At 41.3% G+C, this 23,335-nt stretch overlaps 1 protein-coding gene across 2 annotated transcripts in view; it reads right to left on the reverse strand.

Moving 5' to 3' along the window:
- The window catches only part of COL4A6 (collagen type IV alpha 6 chain), a 190,583-nt gene that overhangs the window by 102,630 nt on the left and 64,618 nt on the right, over nt 1-23,335 (reverse strand). For both annotated transcript variants that reach the window (XM_069942625.1, XM_069942626.1), the window contains one exon: nt 17,568-17,651. In XM_069942625.1, coding sequence (XP_069798726.1) covers nt 17,568-17,651 — 84 coding nt within the window. The remainder of the gene's footprint in view (nt 1-17,567; nt 17,652-23,335) is intronic.

Raw genomic sequence — 23,335 nt, forward strand, 5'->3', positions numbered from 1 at the left:
GGGTAGCGACCTTGCGGCGGGCTCTGGTGAAAACCAGCGGCCCCTTAGACTCCGCTCCCTGGTGAGGTTAGTGCCATCGCTGGTGACGGTCCAGTGGATTCACTACTCCAGGCGTTAAAAAGGTCAATGTACAACTAGTGTAAGGAAAGCTGTATCATTTTAGCCCCTTTATCTGAAAGGCAAACTGGTTTCTTGGATGCAGGTAGTGAACTTGGAGGCCACCTATCTATAAAAAAGCAAAGAGTGGAATCCAGCGTGTCTTACCAGGAATGAAATAAATTTTTTATACAGCTTTATGGGAATACACATCTAGCAGTTCTTATTTTACTGTGAATACAATGCCATCCTCTGCTTACCATTAGGAAGGGTCCCTAATATATTTAGTTTCGTATTTTGGAAGGTAGATGTGATATAAAAAGAAATGATCAGGGTGAGTAAAAATAGTCCCAAATTGCTCCACACCCTTCATTAAAAATAAAGTAACACTGTCATACCAAAGCGGCCTGTCATGTCACTAGTAAAGACAGTCTAGCGAGGTATGAGATATACCATGTTTCAACGAAATTAAGATGGTGCCTTTCCCCAAAAACAGGCACTATGGGGGACATTTATCAAACTAATTGTGCCTGTTTTTAGTCTAATATATCTTGTTTGCTCTCAAAATAAATCTAATATGAATTTATGAAGCTTTTTTAGACAAGACTATCCGAATTAGATGTGACTTTTTGAATTAGATTTTTTTTTGTTAATTAGATCGAAAGTGCGCCAGAAATCTTTTTTAGCTAAATTTATTAACTGCGCAATTTTTTTAAAAGTTGCATATATTGGCGCATCGCTACGTCTGCTCCGAACCAGGTGAATTTATTAGACTAATTAAAAGACCATTATTTTTAAGACACATTTACTATGCTATTAGACAATCTACCTAAATTTGAATTTTAAATCGTGTTTTTAGATTTGTTAGCACATATCCCCCTATGTCTTATTTGCGGGGGATGTCTTATTCCCTCCCCCCCCCCCCCCGGCCGGGGGAAGAGAAATAAGATGTCCTCCCCAGACCACGGATCAGTGGCAGGTCAGTGGCGCGACGTGAGGCGGTTTAGCAGAGTGATGTGTGTCGGGCCTGCGGTGCGACATGTGGCGGCAGTGGCATGCATCGGGATGTGGGGAGGACATGAGGGCTATGGACCAGGCTGCCTGCGGTGCCGGTTTCAGTGGTCCAAGAGGGGATTAGATGAGTCTTACTTTTGGGGGGGTGCCCTAGTTTAGAGTAGGGAGTGGCTTATTTTCGGGGGGAGGGGGGGCTTACTTTAGACTAAAGGGTAGAGTAGCTAGGGTTTCTTATTTTAAGAGGGTGTTTTATTTTCGGGGAAAACACAGTAGTTTAATAAACAAGATAAACATTAGTGGCAAATTGGAGCAAAAAGGTCGCTTCATGTCATCCGCTTTACACAGAAAAAAGTATCATCAAATAAAAACAACTATAATCTGCAATATTTAGAGCCTAGCAGCTCTGCTCTGAGAAGAGCCTCTCATTGTCACGATGTTTATAGCGGTTCACTTTAAAGATGACTCTGGCCTTTATATTTCTCATGAAATAACAATTCTAGGGGAATATTTTACTACAGTTCTATGATAATATTCCTTTATTATTCCTCCTAGAAATGTATAAATAAATTGACAGCTGGGTGTTACCAGTTGTGGGTGTGGCCATAGGCTGTTTTTCTTAGCCCAATCAGTGCTGACAATGCCAGCCTATATATGGGCATACCCCACTGACCAGGTGAATGGTAACACCCAGTTTATTTATAAAGGAGGCAGAATGCAGAGATCTGAGAAAAGATGCTCCAGCATTGTCACAGGGAAGGCAAGTATTCATTACAAAAGGGTGATAGTTATAACAGGTCCTTATTAATGCATACCTGTCACAGTGGAGAGGATGAAACTGACCAGTGCAGATAAAGTTGTCACCGGAAATAAGGGCTGCATTGAAAAAAATCCTACATGTTGGTGAGTTCACACTAACCAGAACTTCTGGCGTCAACCGTACGTTTTAAAGGCCCCAACGTGACAGGTATACTTTAGCACTGCAATGGTTAGTCATTGTTATTACTGGCCTTTCTGCATCTGATTTAAAGGAAATGAAGTGACATGTTCCCACATGTGCGTCTAACTTAAAAAGATTGTTCTATTATGACAGCCCATCTTTATATGCCCTGTAACGTCATCTGACATCACAGCGGAGGGTTTCCCATTCAAGTCCCGCCATGTACTACTACATGTTACATAACGCTCTACCCCCCCCCCCCCTTCATCTTTAGTAGAGTCATTTTCCCCTATTTGGAAAACTAAACATACCCTAACTTTAATAAGGTAGCATATTGCATAGTAGTCAGATTCTATATAGACAAACCTATCAACTGTAATAAAAATATGACAAAATCGGGGAATCAGCATAATGAAGGATTACATTACACATAACTTAAATTCCATCTCAGTGAATAACAAAATCTACAAACTACTACTGAATAAACCTACAAGAAAATAAAAAGAAAATAATAAAATACAATGAAGTCAGACTTGTTGAGTTGACCTCACAGAAGTATGCATGGTCTTTTTCTCTTGTTGCTGCCTGGACATGCTAGCTAATGCCTGTCCTGAAAAATCAGTATTCAATGGTAAATCAAACACCATGTGGATCACAAATATGCTCTGGGGTATTTGAGAGTGAAAAAAAATCTCATGTACCTGTCTTGCCTAGAGCTCCAAGATTCCTGAATCAAATTGAAGTGTATTCCATGAGCAAGGGTTCTGTCTCCAAAGTCAATATGATTTGCTGAACACTAAAAATATTCTTTCACTAAAGTTTGGTAGGAATGTAACCTATTTCCTTGAAAAGAATTAGAATCCCAGGAAATAAAATTAAGTATGTTCTTTTCTGATAAGAAGCTATACTTATGAACAAGAGAAAATACTGATAGAGACCAGAACTATCTGAAGAGGCTTTCCTAATCTTGAGATTTCTGACCTTTGTTTCACTTCATTGGTGCCCACAATAGCTTATGGGTTAGTAATGACCCCCTGGAGAATCAGACTGAGGAGTAATATCTTCATCATCAGAAGCATAATAACAATGACTTTATTGGGTGTTCCTATGAATGCTCATTTGCCAAACAATGGGATCATGTAAAAGAGGCTTTAAGGCAGGATTCACATCAACTAGCGACTATATTCAGGTCAATTCTTGAATATATTCACAAACATATTGACTCAAGTCTCTTAGTGCACATACTGTATATGTTGGCATTCGACTTTCGTTATAGTTTGCCAAAATATGTGTCAGGGGAGCAACAATCGCAGTAGGAAAGACGCCTAACAGTGACCCTTCACCTAACAAGCATCTACTACTCTTTTAGTAAAGTAATATTTTCTCATGTTACTTCTTATCCTTCCCTCATTATGATCTTTCAACATGTTCTCAAATCGTCGTTGGTCGTTTGCCAAAAATTCGCAGATCGTTCCGTGTGAACAGTCGTTCACCGATTTAACCTATGTGTGAGATAGGCTTAAGCGTTCGCAAAGCGATTGCAAAACGATTTTTCCGTACGATATATCGTACCGTCTAAACGCTGATCGTTGTAAAAGAAAAATTGTTACTTCAAAATCGTTAATCGTACAATCGGGCGAATTTTCGCTCCATGTAAACCCTGCATTACTCAATGCAATAGTGCAATACTGTCTCTGGCATCGGTTAACTGTCCTCAACTTTGCCAGGCCAGTATTTGTGGTATGTTTCTATCTCCCCATCTGAGCTGCTTGGCCTGTCAGATCCCCTCCCCCCTGCACCCGGCCCATCAGAGTGCCCCCCCCCCCCGCACCCGGCTCGTTAGAGCGCACCCCCCTGCACCTGACGCCAGTGTGTCAGAATGGGAGGTGGAGCAGCAGCAGGGTCCAGGTGGGAATGGGAGGCTTTGTGACCATTTGGGGGGGGGGGGGGGGGGGGTTGGCTGTATTATAGAAGGAGACATAGTTTGGCATAGCAAGTGGGTGTGGCTAGCAAAAGGGGTGTGGTTTACAAAAGGGGCACATCAGAATTATTGTCTAATTATCATTACCGTGGCTACATGTTTGATTAACCGGGATATTGATTAAGGCCAATATTGCCCAGCCGTATCCCTGACACATGATTGATTGTCAGCCTCACAGGGGACAAGAACTAATGTGACAATCTCCATACAGTAAGGCTCGGTTCACACTACGTGAAACACAGGCCGTTCTGCGGCCGCTAGGAATCCTGGCCGGAGTGTATACTACGTGTATACACTCTGGCTGGGATTCCCTCACACTTCTATGCAACGTAAGTTGTGTATTAATCACAGCCATTGGTGCAAACTGGCAACAACGACTGTGATTAATACACAACTTATGCTGTGTGAACATGGCCTAACCCTGTATATGTGCTATATAATAATAGAAATAATAAATCAATAAAAAGGAATGATTTAGTTGTTTGTTATTTGGCTGTAAATGTAAATGTAAATGCACCCACATAAAATGAGAGGCATATGGAGGCATGGCCCTATGGACCCTATCTATAGACTGGAATATACCATAATGACTGCATAATGTGAAAGGCTGATTAAGGTAAATTATATACTGTCCTCTACAATATGGATGACTGTGAGTCATCAATGTAAGACCTTTGAGATCAAGGGTAAAATAATTAGTTTTAGTTTAAATACCACAAAGGTTAGGTAGCAAGATAAGGCTTGTAATGATACCCTAAAGAGATGATAGGATCTGGAGAAGGGAAAACTGTGAGCAGATGCAGGTTACGTCTTGTCATGCAAAACCCTGGGTATAAATCACAATGAGCAAATTTCATTCATCCATGGTTGTTTACACAACATCACTCTATTCTTGTCAGGAATTATTGTGTATAATCTCCTTTATACTGAAGATGCCAATGGGAAAAGAACAAAGGAACTTTTATAATATTTTTTTTCGAAGCATTACATCACAATATCATAGATCTAAAGGGAAAGCCCTTTAACCAAGACTTTCACTATAGTCTTTTTATGTTGATCATTAAAAGACGGAATAACCATTGTCAATGGAAATTATTACTTCTTTTATAAAGCACATAAGACTTCATCGTTATTTTAATCAAGGAATGATGGTATAGTGCCAGCTGTGTGAGCAGCGAGAGAGAATGAAGTATAGCTATCAGCCTGCCTAGTCTGGGTGTAGTCACATAGAATTATTTTACAAGGCACATGACTAAAGGGGATTTCTGTGGTGCCAATCCAAATCCTACAATGAGCAATGCTTGGATTTTAATCTTCAAATGTATCATAAAAAGTGGAATATTTCCAGCATACAATCTCATATTCAGCTATTTCGTCACCAACAATCATCCTATGTATTGCATAATTATGGGTTCCTTAGTTGTGGTTATTTGACTAAAATATGAAAATATCTGAACGGGAGGGTATAAAATGTGTATATAAAATGAAGTTCAGAGACCCTATCTGATAACGTATGAGGAAGCTACTGAAATGTCTAATCCTTATTATCTTCTTATTAAAATGGATCCCTTCAGCAGTGGGAGGCCATATATTGTTGCCAATACCCTATGAATCTGGCAGTGAAAATTCTTCTTCCCCTCCCCTGTGTAGCATAGTGAGAGCCCCTATAATATGTGGCAGTGTTTATACCATGTGATCACTTTTATACGACCACCATCTGAAAAACACAGGCCTTCATGTCTTGCTCAAATAGTGGTCATCCCGCCACGAAGTCTGGCTGCTAGCCAACCTCAGGAGCTGCACCCATAATAACCCTCATCTCTCTACGTAGCAATAATACTAATAACTCAGGCATGCCGATTCTCTAGAAGAATTCGACTTCAAACTGCATAATTATAGTGGAGAGGAATACATTCTAGGTGTGTATAGTAAATTGAATGGATGAGATGGATTATTGAAAGAGATCCCCCAGACACACACATTATAGTACACACAGATCGTACTGGCAGAATGAGCGGTATATGTGGTAGCAAGTAGATGTCTTTTTTTCTTATAGGAGTTGTGAAGAACGTGATGACATGCTATGTTAGAATCCAGGCTTTTAGCAATCTGGCAGGATAAAAAAGGCAGTTTTGGTGCCACATAAATATTTTTATTGGTTGAAAATTGGACGCTCCTCTGTCAATGAAAGTTCTGCTTTCCTTCTGTGCTGGGAGGTCATTGTTGGCTGCTTATTTGTACTAGTTTTCTCATCAGTATTAAATACTTAATTCCCCAAGCCTGTATAGTCATCTGCTTAGTGGTGTCTGGGACTGTGCTGGGATTTCCCACTGTGATAGGGACAATGGCGGCTGCTTCATTCAGACCTTTTCTTAGCTTCTACAAGAAGAAAACTGATTAAAAAAAAAATTAAAACCTAAATATATCGCCTGAAACCTGTAAGTATTGCCCATGCAGATTCCATGAAAGTGGTATAAAAATTGCCTTGTATTTGAGACTTTTACTATCTACAGAATCAGGAAATCTAGGCGCTGCATATATACAGAATGAATTGGACAATAACGGCCCTCCCAGACTGCAGGGTATACGCGTCTTTTACCATTGCCTCCAGCCACAAAGATCTCAATCACTTTCATTTGGTTTTATTGAGATGTATTTGCCTGTCAACGCAGGTAGTTAAGAGACAGATAAGAGGAGCAGAGATCACAAGGAGAGCACAACTTATATTCAATGACCTCTTCAGAAAAGTTTTCCAAACAAGTGTCCCTGTTGATGTAGGGAGCCCAGGCGTTCAGCTAACCTCATAAGTCATTACAGCAGCCGCAGAGCAGCCAGGTGTTATTCCACAAACAATGTAACATGTTATAACCTCCAAGAAGATTGTAATCAGAACAAGGTGCACACGTGTTCTACAGATTGGTGGATGCTGAGCGGCTGACTTGGTCAGCTGGAGGGATTCCCCCTCTCTCACCACTGTCATCATTCATAGTGTGGTAATAAGGTCTTCAATTAGATGGAAGACTATAAACTGCTGTTCACACATGTCACAATACAGACTAGGTCTGCTCAATCCATGTCATGACTGTCAATACTCACTATACATCAACTCTATTATCCATAGCAGAAAGCTACTGCAAAACAAAATGGCCACCACTAGTGGACTTTTTTATAATAATTCTTGATTTATCACATTATCAAAGGAAAACTACCATATCCAATAGCTGAAAAAGGGGAGCAAGGGCTTCACCTCCAAAGAAAACTCTGTAACCAGGGTAAGGAATATAAACAAACCAAAGAAGTAACAATAAAAGTCTTTGTGCATATTTCGTATACATAGTATGTAGAAGGGTTGGGTTACGAGCATCCCCAAGTGCTCTTTTACAGAAAAATGTAAAATAAAATAAATAAATAAATAAATATAAATAAATAAGTTTTTAAAAAAAATAAAGGGGGGGGGGGAAGGAGTATTTAAGACACTGGGTAAAAATAAAAAAAAATGGAACATAAGGGTTAGGAGGGAGGGATCTTAGAGGATATAGGGGAAGGCAGGCCACAGAGGTAGTTTTTTCTCGTTCATTATAGGATCGAGAATCCAGAATCGAGTTTCCCAATACAACACAGAGGGGGTTTGGTCCCAGGGGAGGCATATTTTGGGGTGGTTTGGAACCAGATTAAAAAAATGTGGAATGAGTTTTGTGCAGAGGTCAATTCCTGCATTGTCCTAATGTCATTAACTCTAGCAATCCATTAAGCAATAGATGAGGCTAGCATTTGTTTCCAGAGCACGGGGATGCAAGAGCGAGCTGCCATGACCACAAATCTAAGGAGCGACTTTGCATATGCTTCTGGTGTAAGCACCGGATGTTAGCCTTACTTTCTTTTGACTGGGCACCATGTTATACCAAATTTCCCCACAGATAAGTTCACTGCTTGTAGAGCTTGTTTTTGAGAAACGGTTAGGCTTGCTGGATTTCTGCTACCTGGCCCATTTGTACTTGGAGGGATAAACCAGTGCCACAGTTGTCACCCAAGTGCCGCTACCGCCAGGTATGCAAATGAATTGCTGGCTAGCCAATGGGGACTTACAGCCAATGATTTACTGCAGACTAGGTTAACAAGTAGACTGTGAGCAGTGTTTTCAGAAAAGCAGTCTAAGACGCTGATTGGTCCACACCACAGGCTGCATGTTAAGGTGATTATACATCTTCAATAACTGTCAGCTGTATATTATCTCTCCTGTCCTCCCCTTACAAATTAATGTTCGGCCCAGCAGATCATTCCTGTTTTCTCTATGGGGAGGGGTAAGCCGCAGCCGCACATATCTCATGAGAGCCCTCATACATTTTATACTGACGTCTAAACCCGTCATGGGTCCGGCCAATGGCAGTATCAATTATATAAGGACCTTTGTGTTTTTTGAGAGCTTTAGGCTGGGTTCACACCGCATTCCTATAGTCCATTTTGTGCCATCCATTTGAATCCGTTTTTCCATTGACTTCCAATTTTTTTTAGTGTACACAAAAATATGCGTATGTTGAAAGTAACCATTTAAAAACAGATTTGTTAAATGGACTGCAAAAACGCAGTGTGAACCAAGCCTTATGTGGTTTGTGCTGGATTCTATAGTCTAAAATGAAGAACCTAGAGGATGTTGCATGGATAATGCCACAAACTAAAAACCTATAGTGGAAGTAGGAACTATTTTACTATTCACTGGTCGTTGTGCAGCCATCCCCCTACCCCCACCCACTCAAAATAAGAGAAAGAGACACAATAAAGAACTCCACAAAGACCTAACCAAATTTCATATACATCCAGCTTCAGGAAACTGGTGCCTTATGCTCGGCATTGTCTCATTTACCTCTGATGCACCATTTCATGTCAGTTTTTTCTTCTTAGTCTTTAAATTGACATTTACAATTTGGTGACTGTACTTTTTCTTTACTTATCACATTCTCAATCATGTCTAGATGTTTTGTAACCAGAATGCATAGCCAGAACCACTTAGCTTTTTTCTTGTTTAAATACTGTTTTAACCTATGCGGTGAACTGTTCCTGCAGGAGACCACCCAGTAGGTTGAAACATTTCCTTTGTTGACTTTTAAAGAATACACTTGGCAAAGCTGGTTGCATTTAAATGCATCTATTACCATGGATCATCTACCCCAGGTATCAAGTATAGTTACAATGCCCCATAGTAAGAATATGAGATGGGGCATTTATAGACACAGTATTTGTGATTATACAATCAATCCAAATGAAAGTCTTGGTCATTGTTCCTAAATAACATTGAGACCAGACACAGCTGCATGTCAAGTATGTCCTCTCTCTGATATATGTAAAGTGCTTTCAGTCTGTCTATGTGGTGGAGGTAGCACTTCTCCAATGCATGTATTTCTGGCATAGGGTTTTCGACCCTAGTGGTATACCACAAACCACTCACATACATCAATTAGGAAGGATAATTCAGCAAACCATCATGTGAATTTTGCAAACTGTATCCATATTTACTCTCTGTCTAAATAATTCACTGTGCATATGCTGATTTTTATTCAGGTTTTATGCAAGTTATTGTTGTACAGGTTAGATCTGTGCTTGGTGCACATTCACAGCACATACTGATCCTAGTATCAGAACATACTTCCACAAAGCCTCAGTTTGATGGATTCAACCAGTTTGTAGTCACCTCCCATACAGTCTGGTGAGAGGCTATTGACGAAATGTTGCTTATTATTTAGGTTCACGGATAATAAAAGTGGACACTTTTTGCAAACTTCATTGGATGATAGTTTAAAGTTCATTTGATGGTAGTTTAAAGTGCTCCCAATGGTACTTTTTTTGTCTTCCATCTGTTGGCTTGGAACTTTGTCAACCATAGTATACTAGCCTTAGTAAAGAACGAATGACAGTATAAGATTTTTAAAAAATATAATATAGCAGAGGAGAGAGCGCAAAGCAGCATATTCCATTCCCAGGCCGGCCACTAAATCTGACCATGTAGCCTCATAGACTTACATCAGAATAAGTCATTATGGAGATACAGCCGGGAAGTGGATCGTGCTGCTGTCAATATCTCCTGATCACAGCAGGTCTGATGACAGGTACTAGGTTCAGTGTAAAGAAGACAAAATAAATCCTAGAAGTGATGATATGGTCCCTACAGAGCCCTGATCTCATCATCACTGTCTGTCTGGGATGAAGAGCCAGAAGGGTTGGAGTAGCCCACATCTATAGACAATCTGAGGTTAGTTTTCCAAGATGTCTGGAAAAGCTTCCTTAATAAACCATTTGTCGTCTAAAAGAACTGATGCTATATTGAAGGCTATTAATTTATTTTTTAAAGCAATTTTTTAAAATTTTGCCCAGTACTGTTATATACTAGCCTCTCACACACCACACGGTATATTATGCAGATATTGCTCTTGTCAGATGGGAACCACTTACGCCATAAACAATTATAAAAATGCTGTTCTATGCTTGCTGGAAACATGCCATAAAATAGCGGGGACCTCTATAGACTCTGCTGTAAGCCAACTGGGGCGCACACTGTCATAGCATAATGGATACCATTATAAACAGAATTTCCATGAGCACTTTCTAGTACAGTGGTACCTTGGTTTAAGAGTAACTTGGTTTAAGAGCATTTTGGTTTAAGAGCTCAAAGTTTTTCAAAATTGTGACTTGGTTTAAGAGCATTGCTTTGGTGTAAGAGCTCCCTGTACTGGGTGGGAGCACGAGTGGAAGAGGGGCATGGTCTGCATAGCGGGGTCTACAGCACTGTACTCTGACCCAGGAAGTCTCCCTCACCTTCCAAATCATAGCAGATCTACTTCAGGCTGGGACTTACATAAGGGGACAGGACTGTGGAGGTAATCTCTCCATAGCTGTAACCCCTCTCTCCCCGGACAGAGAGTGCTGCATGTATGTGCCCACATCTGTCCTGCTCATTACTTCATACTCCCTGCAGTCTCTGTCAGCCCTTGTGTTTCCCATCTTCTCCATTACTGTACAGTAACTTATAATATTGCATATTCTGCTGTTTCTGAATGTTTGTTTCGTCTGTTTTACATGTTATTCAGAATAATAAATCATTATTTTGGGGGTGTGGAACCAATTGTCTGCATTTCTATGATTTCTTATAGGAAAATTTGCTTTGATTTAAGAGTGGATTTGGATTACAAGCACGGTCCCGGAACGATTTATGCTTGTAATTCAAGGCGCCACTGTAATTCTGTGACTATAAAAGTCCAGAAATATATCTTCAACATCCAGATTATTCTTTGCGAGTTCTGCGCCAAAACATATCAAGTGGTTTGATTGTCGAGTTGAAGATACTTTTATTGGCAAATACATTGTAACAGATATCTACCTAAGACCACAAGCCAGGCAGGGGACAGGATGCCAATACTACATGCCATCAATAGTATTGTGCCTATTCTTTTCACAACACATTTAGGTTAGTCTAACCGATATCTGCTCACATGATTATTCATACTGCGCCTGCTAAACTATATTGTGTCTGTGTTGTGTCTGTCGTCCTTTTTCAACTGTCAGAAAGAGGGTGAATATACCGGATCACAGAGCAGCGCTGATGGTAAGTATGCACTGCTTGTGTGCTAGGCACCTGGAAACTAACAACATGCATATGTGCATATCCGTGCTGTTAGTTTCCCTTTTGCTATTGGCCACCCATCTCCTGTTTACACAGGAAGATGTGTGGCCAATACCAATAAATTTAATCTCGGCCAATGATAATGGCCTGTCTAAAAGGCCTTTAAGGGCCTTTATTGGCCTTTTAGTATAGTCAATAAAATCTTTATTATTGGCCATGCAAAGCTTTGTGTAAAGAAGAGATTTGCAAGCTATAATGATGAGGTTAGTGGCCACATAACTGTAAATGGCTGCATGATCGTTCGTGCAGCCTGGCCAAGGTTTAGTATTGGCCCATGTGAAAGGTCCCTTAATACATGTGAACATACTTTATTCATTTATTTATTTATTTATTTATTTACCTAGCCTTGTCTCATGTTAAAGTGCATTACCTAAACCATTAAAATATACAATACTTTATCCAGGTAATACATGTACAGTATGATAACTGAGGGTCCGGCTGCAGGGACCCTGACCCATCATAAGGACAGAGATCCCTAAGCGTCTTTTGCGCATGCATGATCCCAGCTCTATTCAGTGTTTATGGGACTGACAGAGCTAGTACCATGCTCCGCTATCTCTATCAGTGTAATGCTGGGTATATTTTGATAAATATCTAATACTCTGATTTTGGAGCTCATTTTGGTCAGTGTTGTTTAGTCATAACCAGGGGTGGGTCTTAAACACTTGAAGAGCTACAAATATTTCCATGATAGTTTTTCCCTGTGCCAGTTCCAGTCCTGGGTTTGGCTAAAATTACTGAACAAAATAGTTAGTGTGAACCAAGCACTATAGACACTGAATGAAGTAGTAGTTACACATGTGTACTACCGTGTATCCCTGAAAATAAGACGGTCCCCCCCTCTAAAACAGGCACTATGTCTTATTTTCCGGGGATGTCTTATTTCTCTCCCCCTGGCCGGGGAGGGGGCCAGGGGGAGAGAAATAAGACTTCTCCCCGTGGTGGGTCAGGAGTGCGGTGGCGTAACGTTCGGCGTCAGGATGTGCAGAGGATGTGGGGGCCATGGACCAGGCTGCCTGTGGTGCCGGTTTTGGAGGTCCACAAGGGGATTAGGTGATTGTTGGGTGGCAGGGTGAGAGAGGAATGGGGGGTGCCTTACTTTTGGGTGGTGCCCTAGTGTAGAGTAGGGGGTGCCTTACTTTTTGGGGGTGCCTTACTTTAGGTTAGAGGGTAAAGAAAGTAGGGGGGGAGTGTTTTATTTTGAGAGGACGTCTTAATTTCGGGGAAACGCGGTGGCACTCCTTTTAAACGGGGGGACTGACGGAGTTGGACCCTGAGTGATCATACATTTATCGCCTATCCTGTGTATGTGATGTGGGCCTATCCCATTATTTGCTTACATGTAATAATTCCTCTGTAGGAGCCACTAACACTGAAATGATAGTGATATTCCCTGGAAAAAAAATCACCTATTTGCCAGGGTCTAAGTAATTAGACACTAAAGTGACTGTCCGCAGGAGAAGAGATAGGTCCAACCAGATGACCCCTGCCCATATGACCCATAAGTCTAGGCAAAATTTATAGTGAACAAGGGATTTACTGTGCCAGAGGTTATGGAGTGTGACAGGTCAGAAGGCACTTGGATGTTATGTAGAGTAGATTATCTTTTTCAGCTGGTTTCTGCTGGAGCCTGATCCTTACTGTGCACACTTGTAGGCCACCCATCGGCACTATTATGTCTCCATTGCTCTATAAACTGTTTGTAGTAAAATGGTTCCTGTGGTGCTGTAACCTCCACAACCATGTAATAATAGCCAAAAGCCACTGTCATATGTCCCGGCCTGCAATGTGACTGCATGCATTGCTTTTATTATGAAACCAATAATTTCCTTCTTGCAGAATTACAATGGAGAATGAGGTTAATTGGTGGTTACAACTTTTCTTCGTTCTCTGTCTATCTAAATGCAGACTTTTGTAACATGAAACAAATTCCTTTCATTTTTTTCTATGGAATGGTAAATCTGTAAGCTCAAACTAGTGTACAACCATTTGCTGTTAAGCAGATTACCAGGGTTTTAAGGGGATGATTATCTGCTGGATCTGTAATAGCCTCAAGACTGAAACAGTTAATAAATGTTTACAGACATGAGAACTTTATATTTAGGTTTATAAAGCACTGTGCGAAATGCAAAATCCACTCCTATTAGAAAAGAGTAGCTCTGTCCTTTTGGATTTGCATCCAAGTTTGCAGGGGATCAGGCTAAACAGTCATCTGCATAAGGCTATACGACGCTGTGGGCAGTTTTAGCCACTAAAAGGCTCAGCTAGGAATGAAAACAGTAGTGATTTTGTATAAGGGCACATTCACACATCACGTATATGCTGCAGATTTTAACTTCCTTATTGAAGTAAATTGGGGAAATCCTAAATAAATCTGCAATGTATCTCTATTGTGTGAATATCCCCTTATTGGGTAAATATACCGACCTTGAAGCTATGTTCCCTCTACGTTGGGCGTCTCTTAACATTGATGTTCGCAAATAATGATCAGGATCGTAATTTGTGGCCGACAATATAAGAGAATGCTGCCTTTCCCCACTATAATCCTGTGGTGGGAATTCTTACCTTGAGTGATAAACTGCATAAGGCCATATTCACATGGCGTAAGAGACCGGCCGTTCTGTGACCCGGCCAGGTCACGGAGCGGCCTGTCTCTGAAAAGATCATCCCGGTCGATACTGCAGTACCGGCCGGATGATCTTTCATGCTGCAGAGTTCTGATGCAGGTGCATCCGCGCGCCCGCATCAGAACACTCCACAGCACACCATGAAGCTTGCGGCCGCAGTCGCTCGCTTCATAGCGTGCACTGACAGGGTTTTCTGCGACATGTCAGTTCTTTGCGGCGCCACGAGGGATCCTGGCCGGAACATAAACTATGTGTATGCACTCCGTTAGGGATCCCATAGACAGCAAGCCAACGTATTTTTTCATATTAACCACTGTAGAAATACGAAAAAATACGTTGTGTGAACATAGCCTAAAGAAGGAAAAGAGTAAGAGTAAAAGTTAAAGAAAAAAAATTTAAAAAGAAAAGCCATTTTTATAGTTCTAGCTTAATTCTAAATCCATTGACAACATACTTCCAAGGGCTGAAGCTAGTCCGTTTGCCCACTGTGGTACCATTGATGAAAGGATTAAGTGTGTTATAGGAATGAAGGGGGTCTTTAAAAATGTAAGTAAACTAATAATAAAACAAACATGGAGAAGTTAATATGGTCCCCAGATTGCCTGACGTGCTCTTTCTGTTCTCAGATCACTGTGACATCTCGACAATAGGGATGCCAACAGCTTTTAGTGTAATGTCAACACTTCTAAAGCCAGTTCAAACAGCCATGCCAAGGCTTGAGAGAAGAGCAGAAGACAGATTTGTGAGCTCCTGATCTGTCCATGTTCTGCTCAGCAGCTGTGAGAGTGGACTTAAGCTACCATTACCATTGTTCTTCAGTCATAGAAAAATATTATCGGCTCACTTGACTCACATTAAGCTGTCTTGATACTTTCATTAATGTGATCTTTTAGCAAAATTGCAAGAATTGGACACAGAGCAGATGTTCTGCATATCTTTTTGCTTAGCCATCTTTTGCCTTTGTGTCCAGATGCCAATTGGAGATTACCACCATTACGTATCCTGAAGCTGAAGAATAGAAGAGGCTCTATGGAAGGGACATGAACTCACAGGCAATTTAAATATTTTATAGTCTCACTTTCTCATTTTTTTGTGATTTTGTGTTTCAACGCTGCTATAAACATAAACCAAACAAGAACAAAGATCCACAAGGGATCACAAAAATGCAGGACAATCACAAATAAGTATAATTATAATCTTTATTCAAGTATTTCTTATTTAAAATTACATAGATATGAAGGGAATGAAACAGAACCAAATACATAAATTAGTGAGGGGACATGAAAAGATGTTTTATGAAATCATATATTGCACATGCATGAAGATTAATAAAGACTAAAGTGACTGTGGCAATACAGGCAACCTCCACTGTATAGTAAACAATGTAAACAGTATTATAAATACCCACATTGTTTACTATACAGTGGAGGTTGCCTGTATTGCCACAGTCACTTTAGTCTTTATTAATCTTCATGCATGTGCAATATATGATTTCATAAAACATCTTTTCATGTCCCCTCACTAATTTATGTATTTGGTTCTGTTTCATTCCCTTCATATCTATGTAATTTTAAATAAGAAATACTTGAATAAAGATTATAATTATACTTATTTGTGATTGTCCTGCATTTTTGTGATCCCTTGTGGATCTTTGTTTTTGTTTGGTATATATTTTGGTGCGTTTAGGACTAGACTATTTGGGCATTTTTATTTAGGCTGCTATAAACATGTTTGCAATAATAGACTGTGTTTGACATCTACTACCCTGGTAGGGAAAACTGCGACCCTCCCACTGTTAACTACAATGCCCATCATGCCTGCATGGCCACAACATAGGTCACATGGCCATAGATTGCAGTGTTACGTGCCTGCAACAAGTGTTCATGCAACAAAAATGCAACTTACTGTACTGCAACCTGACAAACGCCATAAATCCATCCAGAATCTATTTCTGGTTGTAGATTTTGTAGATTTGTTGGCACTGCGATCTTTGGTCATGTAACCTGTGTCATACCCTAGCCTTAAAGGGGTTGTCTGAGTTGTATAAACATATTACATCCTGCTAGGATGTATGGGCACACTGCAGCCAATCACCGGCATAGACAATAGCTGGCACAAGACTATTGATTCTAACTATTGGCTGAACTATATTTGAGCCCATCAAGATAGCAGGGAGGTCCAGATAGGCATCAAGGGTCTCCTGATGCTTTCCTGAAGACATCTGGCAGTGATCTATTTCCCATTTAACCTATGGAAGTATTGCTGTACCGTGTTAGCCATAGAATTCAGTAGAATAGAAAGAAATCTCTAATCCATTTAACCTATGGTGCAGGAACAGCTGATAACAAGTATCTCTCAAGATCCTTCTTTACAGATAAATAAGTGTTGTGGGGAGGCCTCTATGGGGGCCGAGGAAATAGCCGAGTGCCATGTCTGGCTGTGTTTACGACACCTCCAATAGAGAATGAATGGAGTGGTAGCATGCATGCACAATGAGACCAGCTAGTTAACTTAAACCCACTTTAAGGCAGAGAAACCCATCATAGACACAAATAGCTGTTTCCTTTCTCTGGATCAACACTGCATAGTGTGACTCAGATGCACATCTTTAGGCTATGCTCACGCAATGTGGTTTTGTCGCCATACTTTAGACGCCAAAAGATGGACGCAATTAATGATCATGATCATTATTAGTGGCCGTAATTATCAAAAGATAATTTGGCACCAGAATAATGACCATCCAAAAAGAGGTCCGCAAAATGACGTCGTGTAAACATAGCCTTAACCTTACTGCCATGTCACTATATCATTATCCCTCTGTATAAATAATTATTATTTGCTCATGTCAATAAAGGGGTTCCCTTCATACAGATCATGCATACCATAACTTTTGGTATGCATGAATATACCCATAGGCTGACGGTCATACTGCTGAAAATTTACATAGACTCACGGTGACCTACTGCTCATAAAGCAGTGCTAAACAGATCTAGGGGAAATACTGCTGGACCATATGTTCAGCTGCATGACAGCTACAAAGAAGGTGAAAGAGCCAATGTCTTGCAGGCCCCCAGTTAGGTCAACAGACCACATGGTCCCACAGATGTTCTCCATCTCTTGCACAGATGCATGATGTTACTAGACCCTTATTTCTCCAGATGTACTTTATGAAAAAAAAATCAAGAGATAAGAGTTAGCTGCAAAGTTTCCATCCAGTGTGGAAGGAAAAAAAAAACTTACTCGAGCTCCTTTCTCTGGATAGCATTTGCATCCCCCGCTGCAATCTCGGCCTGCACATGGCCCCTGATAGGTCTTCTTTCCTCCCTGTGAAAGGAAAACATAAATATGAGATCATTTATGGCTCTCACAAACCCTGCATAAATAGATTCCCAGTCACATTAATAGCTGTTTCTCTTCATTCTGACATTGATGTCCTGAGCTGTAATCACCTCTGACAAGTGTTTGGTAACATATGACATAAGGATATATAGAATGCAGCCTCCCAAGAAGAGCCTTTGTGGAATGTTTACTTCTCTATAATGTATATAAAAATGGATGACCTCTGGGTATAGCCCATCTGCGAATCGTAAGAGTGCAGTTGATAAAACTTTCTTGTACAGCTGGATGAAGAACCAATGGTGTCAAGCTGTAGTGAATTAAAGAAGTATATGCTGATGTCTTATGCATAGTTTAAACAGGTGGCTTATGAGAAATTGAGTACACAGTCGCAAACAGTCTGTAAACTGCATGTGATTAATATATGTTATTCTAGCCGGAACAAAAAGTAGTACCTCACGCATTATAAAAAATGTACTGAACCATTGACACAACAGAAGCCTAATACATCAACAATGTATGGATACTTAGAAGGGGATAGACTTAAAAGTAAAGTAAAGTAAACAAAAGTGCTGCATAAAAGTCCAGTATAATTCTATGTTAACACATGGTATTTCCGGCACTCTTTTGGTCTGTCTTTTTTTAAACCAAAACCAGGAGTGGATTGAAACTACAGAAACTGTGCAAATCTCCCATTATATTTTTGACTTATCAGTTCCACTCCTGGTTTTGGTTGAAAAAAGACTGACAAAAAGACCGACGGAAATGAGACAACGGGTTTTAAGATGCATTGTCAGAATTTTGGGTTCTTATGTTGGATTTATGTGTAGCTCTTCCATCCTCTATTTTCCAATGAAGTAGATTTATGCCTGTTTGGAGATAGAAGCCATGACAAATCAGATGTGAGAGGAGGTCACACCTCCTTCCCGTCTTGTTGGCAAATCTCTGCCCATTAGGCAAGCAGGCTTATGAAGGGTAAATGGTGCAGATTTTTGTGCAAACTGAGTGTTTGTGCAAAAATCTGAGTGTTTTCCTTGGCGTATGCCAGGACGCATATTGATAAATCTTCCCCATTATGTCTATCTGTTTACGGAAGAGTTAAATACCAAGAAAACCTTAAAAATCTAGCTAGGAGTCCAGTATCTAATCCATTATCAGCCACACATTAAACCAAATGTACCACTGGTACATCGCTTTTTTGTTTTTTACATGAATAGACCGACCCTGGCATGCCAGTGCTGCTGTCCTTTTTCTGAACCACCACTTGGTTTCCATGCATGGTGGCGGTCTATTGCCGACGAATCCAGTGCCCTCCAGTGTGATGAAGCCCCCAACCCCCTTGTGATGTGGCCCCATTAGAATCAATGGAGCCATGTCACAGAAGGGAAGGCCGATCGTCACACACGCCTCCAGTGCTTCATCCCTAGCCGGTGCTTAGTAATATTCGTAATATTCTTGGTCTATTCATGTAAAAAACAAAAAAGCAATGTATCGGTGGTACATTCTCTTTAAGTCAGGACCAGAAGTTATAAGTTTTTAAATCTTGAAGACCAAAAACATTGATAGAGAAAATCGACAGAGGTTGGAGACATAATGAAACATTCAGTTGTGTACAAATCTATAATTCTCCCCAGGAAACTGATATAAGGGGTTTAAAAAGTAATTTAAAATACACAGTGAGGCTATGTGCACACTTAGTACGAGACTGGCCGTTCCGTCATAAAAGTTCATCCTGGTCGGTACTGCAGTACCGGCCGGATGATCTTTAGCGCCGCAGAGTTCTGATGTGGGCGCATCCGTGCGCACCCGCATCAGAGCTCCCCACTGCACACTATGGAGTGTGCGACCGGAGCCGCACGCTCCATAGTGTGCACTGACAGGGTATTCTGCGGCCGCTATTCAGTGAACAGTGGCCGTGGAAAACGTACATGTCAGTTTTTTACAGCGCCGCTAGGGATCCTGGCCGGAGTGTATTCCATGTGTATACACTCCGGCCGGGATTCCCTCAGCCTGCAGCACAACCAACAATGGCCGTGATTACTGCGAGACTTACGTTGTGTTAACATGGCCTGAAGAGGTAAGAAGAGCTGGGAAAAGCTTTCCTGTAGACTGGTATTAGATGGGTAAAGACCAAGACCGGCATTTTACTCTTCATTTTTATTGTCAATCTGTCTGGCTAAGAAAACCATCTTTAGTGTGAAGTTTAATGCCCAAAAGTATAGGACACCACATCTCATGGTGTAAAAATTTATACTACTGAGAAGATCAAACTACAGTGGTCTAAAATAGCAAGAATGGAAGCTCCTTTGTCCTGTCCCAACTTGCTGGCTCTTTGCCTTTAGGTGTGTACGGTTTATAACTAGACCCAGGATGATGTATTGCAAACATTCTTACATTTTTTTTTTCCTCAAGGGAAATAATGTAGAGTTCAATATAAAAGAAATACTATAGTGTTTCATTATCGCTACTAGAGCAACACAATACCTATATCAATCAGTAACACAAAACACTAGCGGGACAGTGATGCAAATACCTTGAAGGGCTGTCTTAGTACCAGGCTTCCCTTATACCTGTAGACCTTATCATTGGCCACTGACAATAATAGTCAAACAGAGCCATAAAATATACGGATCACAATAAACATCAATGTCTGTACTTAGCCAGCCTCTTTAATAATAAACAAACTTGCAAACATTTAAAATGGGGACATTTAAGCCCCACCCCCAAGGAACACCCTAAGTAAAGTATTCTTTTAATAGAATGATATTAAATTGTAAGGGGCAGCTTATACTGTAAGCTGTGGAACACTTAAGGTCACAGGCAACAATGATCCATATGCAGCTATCACTCTTTCCTGTCCACTGTGGTCTGTGAGCAAATGCATGACATCACCCTTACATTGTATCTAATGAAAATTATTTATCATGTTAACCACTTGTGAAAATGGAGGAGGTTGCAGCATATAGGCAAAATGTAAATTTGTCAGTGCAAACCAGGCTGATAAAAATGGGTTGCTGCAGTGTAATGATCAAATAATTTCCTACTGGCGGAGCCTGTCAGGAGATCACTGTCTGTACTGCTGACTGGGCAAGAGAAAAGCCCAACTCTGCTGAAATCACAGACTTGCTTTAGTCCTTTCATCTCCACTACATTGGAGAAACAACATTAAGGCCAGTTGCACACAGGCAATCAGACTTGGCTTGGCTGTAATAGGGGCACCTTAGTGGATATTAGAAGTCTTTGACTGGAAATAACACATCTGACTATGCCAGCTCAAACATCTGCTAGTATAAAATTTTAAATGTACCTGTCACTTAACACTTAAAAATAATTTTTTTTTGTAAATAATGTTCAAATTTATTGCAGCATCCAAGAGATAATGTGCAACATTTCAGCCTACAAAGGCCAAATGTAGGCTGAAATGTCACACTTTATCTTTGGGATGCTGAAATAAATTTGCACTTTAGTTACACTGGATCCCAGATACTGTTCATTTGTTACTACATATATGGATAGAGTGGTGTGTACATGACACTACTGATGCGTGCATCCGGTTTTGTGACAATGTCCTGTAAGATTTTTTTCATTCATTTTTCTTATCCAAAAATGCGGTGACCAGATGTTACATGAAACAGTAAACTCACTACAAACAATGCAAGTTTGTGTGTGTGTGTGTGTGTGTTTTAGCCATTGATTTTCTTTTGATTTAGATTTTGGGGTTACTAGTGGTTTCAGAGAGTTCTAGATATGGATTTTTTTTATGCTTACCCAGTATCCATTAGGGCACATTAATTGCAATTGGTTAGCATCTGCATCGGATAAACTGATAGTGTATTCATGGCCACCAAATTCATATACTTATAACTGTTGGCTTTTGCAAGTTTGAGCTACAAAATGTGTGTAAAGTCTAGGGAAGTCTATGGCTATGTTTATGTGACGTTTTTTTCTGTCCATTCTTATTTTTTCCCTCAAAATGACATCTGTTATTTCACATTTTGGGCGCTCATCATTACAAGCTCAGGCCCTTTTGGGAGTGGTTCTTTTTTGAAGGTCCATTAAATTTAGTAGTAAAGACGCTGAAAGGACAGTGAAAATAATGTCCATTGTTTGCAAAAAAAAAGTCAGTGAATAATTGTCATGAACATTTATTTGATGTTCATGCAAACGACATACATTATTAACCCCTTAACGACATCGGGCGTACGTATACGCCCCCGCAGGGTGGGCTTTAACGCAAACAGGCGTATACGTACGCCCGATGTTTCCCCGATCGCTGTGTGTTCGCACACAGCGATCGGGGAAGATGGCCTGCTATAAATCATAGCAGGCCATCTTAGCTTCACGGCACGGGGGGTGGTTAACACCCCCCGTGCTTACGATCGCCGCTATAGGCTGATCAATTCAGATCAGCCAATAGCGGCGATCGGAACCTTTCCGGGTCATCGGTGACCCGATGACCCGGAAAAAAATGGCGGTCGGTGCTGTCCGAGGACGGCACCGACCGCCATTACTGTAAAAAGTAATGGTGGTCACCGTGCCACCGGCCCGATCGCCGTGAACAGCTGTCCGGTACCGGCCGGCCGTTCACGGCGATCGGGCCGGTGGCACGGCGATCAGAGTCCCACAAAATAGTAAATACCTTCCCTGGACCCCTCAGCTAGGTAGCCGAGGGGTCCAGAGCAGGTATTTGTACATTACTCACCTGTCCCAGGCTCCTGATCGGCGTCTTCCGGGTTTGCGGCGTCCTCGTGTTCGTTCGGGTCTTCGGCTTCCTCCGTGAAGTCACGTTCGGCTTCTCTCGGCTATTTTCGGCTCCAGCGTCGGCTTTTTCCGTATTTTGCGCTCTGCTGCCCTCTAGCGGCTGATATGTGTAATACACTTATCAGCAGCTACAGGGATGTTCAGAATGTAGAACACGTAAAAACTTACTGTAGAACTTACTGTAAAAAAACACGTAAAAAACACTACATTACACCACACTACATTGAATAAAGTTTGACACTACACCACTACATACCCCATATACCAATTCCCGTATAAAGATGGCCCCCAGGGTGTTTTCGGCGTCAGAGGGATACGTTATTGCCTCCGACACCGAAACAGCCAGTGAGGATGAATGGGAGGGATCCATCTTTCCTCCATTCATCCTCATCCTCCGGTGATGTGTCTGGGGGTAGCGTAGCGTACGCTGCCCCCCAGACACGTCTTTTCTGCCAGTACCGTCCCAATAAGAGATGACGGTATGGAGTGAAATTCTACAAACTCTGTGAGAGTACCTCAGGGTAAACTTACAGATTTAGGGTACGTGCACACTGTGGAATGGCGAAGGATAACCCTTCGTGCATTCCGCAGCTGGCACCCACCGGCGAACTGATGCGGGCGTGCGTCTCCGCCCGTGTCATAGACTCCATGTTATGCATGGGCGGATTCCATCGTCCGTCCAAAGAATGAACACGTTGGACGGAGAGCGGAATCCGCCCATGCATAGAATGGAGTCTATGACACGTGTGGAGACGTGCGCCGGCGGGTGCCAACTGCGGAATGCACGAAGGGTTATCTGTCGCGATTCCGCAGTGTGCACGTACCCTTAGAGTGTATGTAGGAAGGGACACCCGAATGCAGCCCCCAGATGCCCCCCCCCTCAATCCTCGGAACAAGTGGGAAGATCGTCC

The sequence above is a fragment of the Dendropsophus ebraccatus genome, chromosome 10 (genome assembly GCF_027789765.1).
Source record: "Dendropsophus ebraccatus isolate aDenEbr1 chromosome 10, aDenEbr1.pat, whole genome shotgun sequence".
In the NCBI taxonomy this organism is placed as follows: Eukaryota; Metazoa; Chordata; class Amphibia; order Anura; family Hylidae; genus Dendropsophus; species Dendropsophus ebraccatus.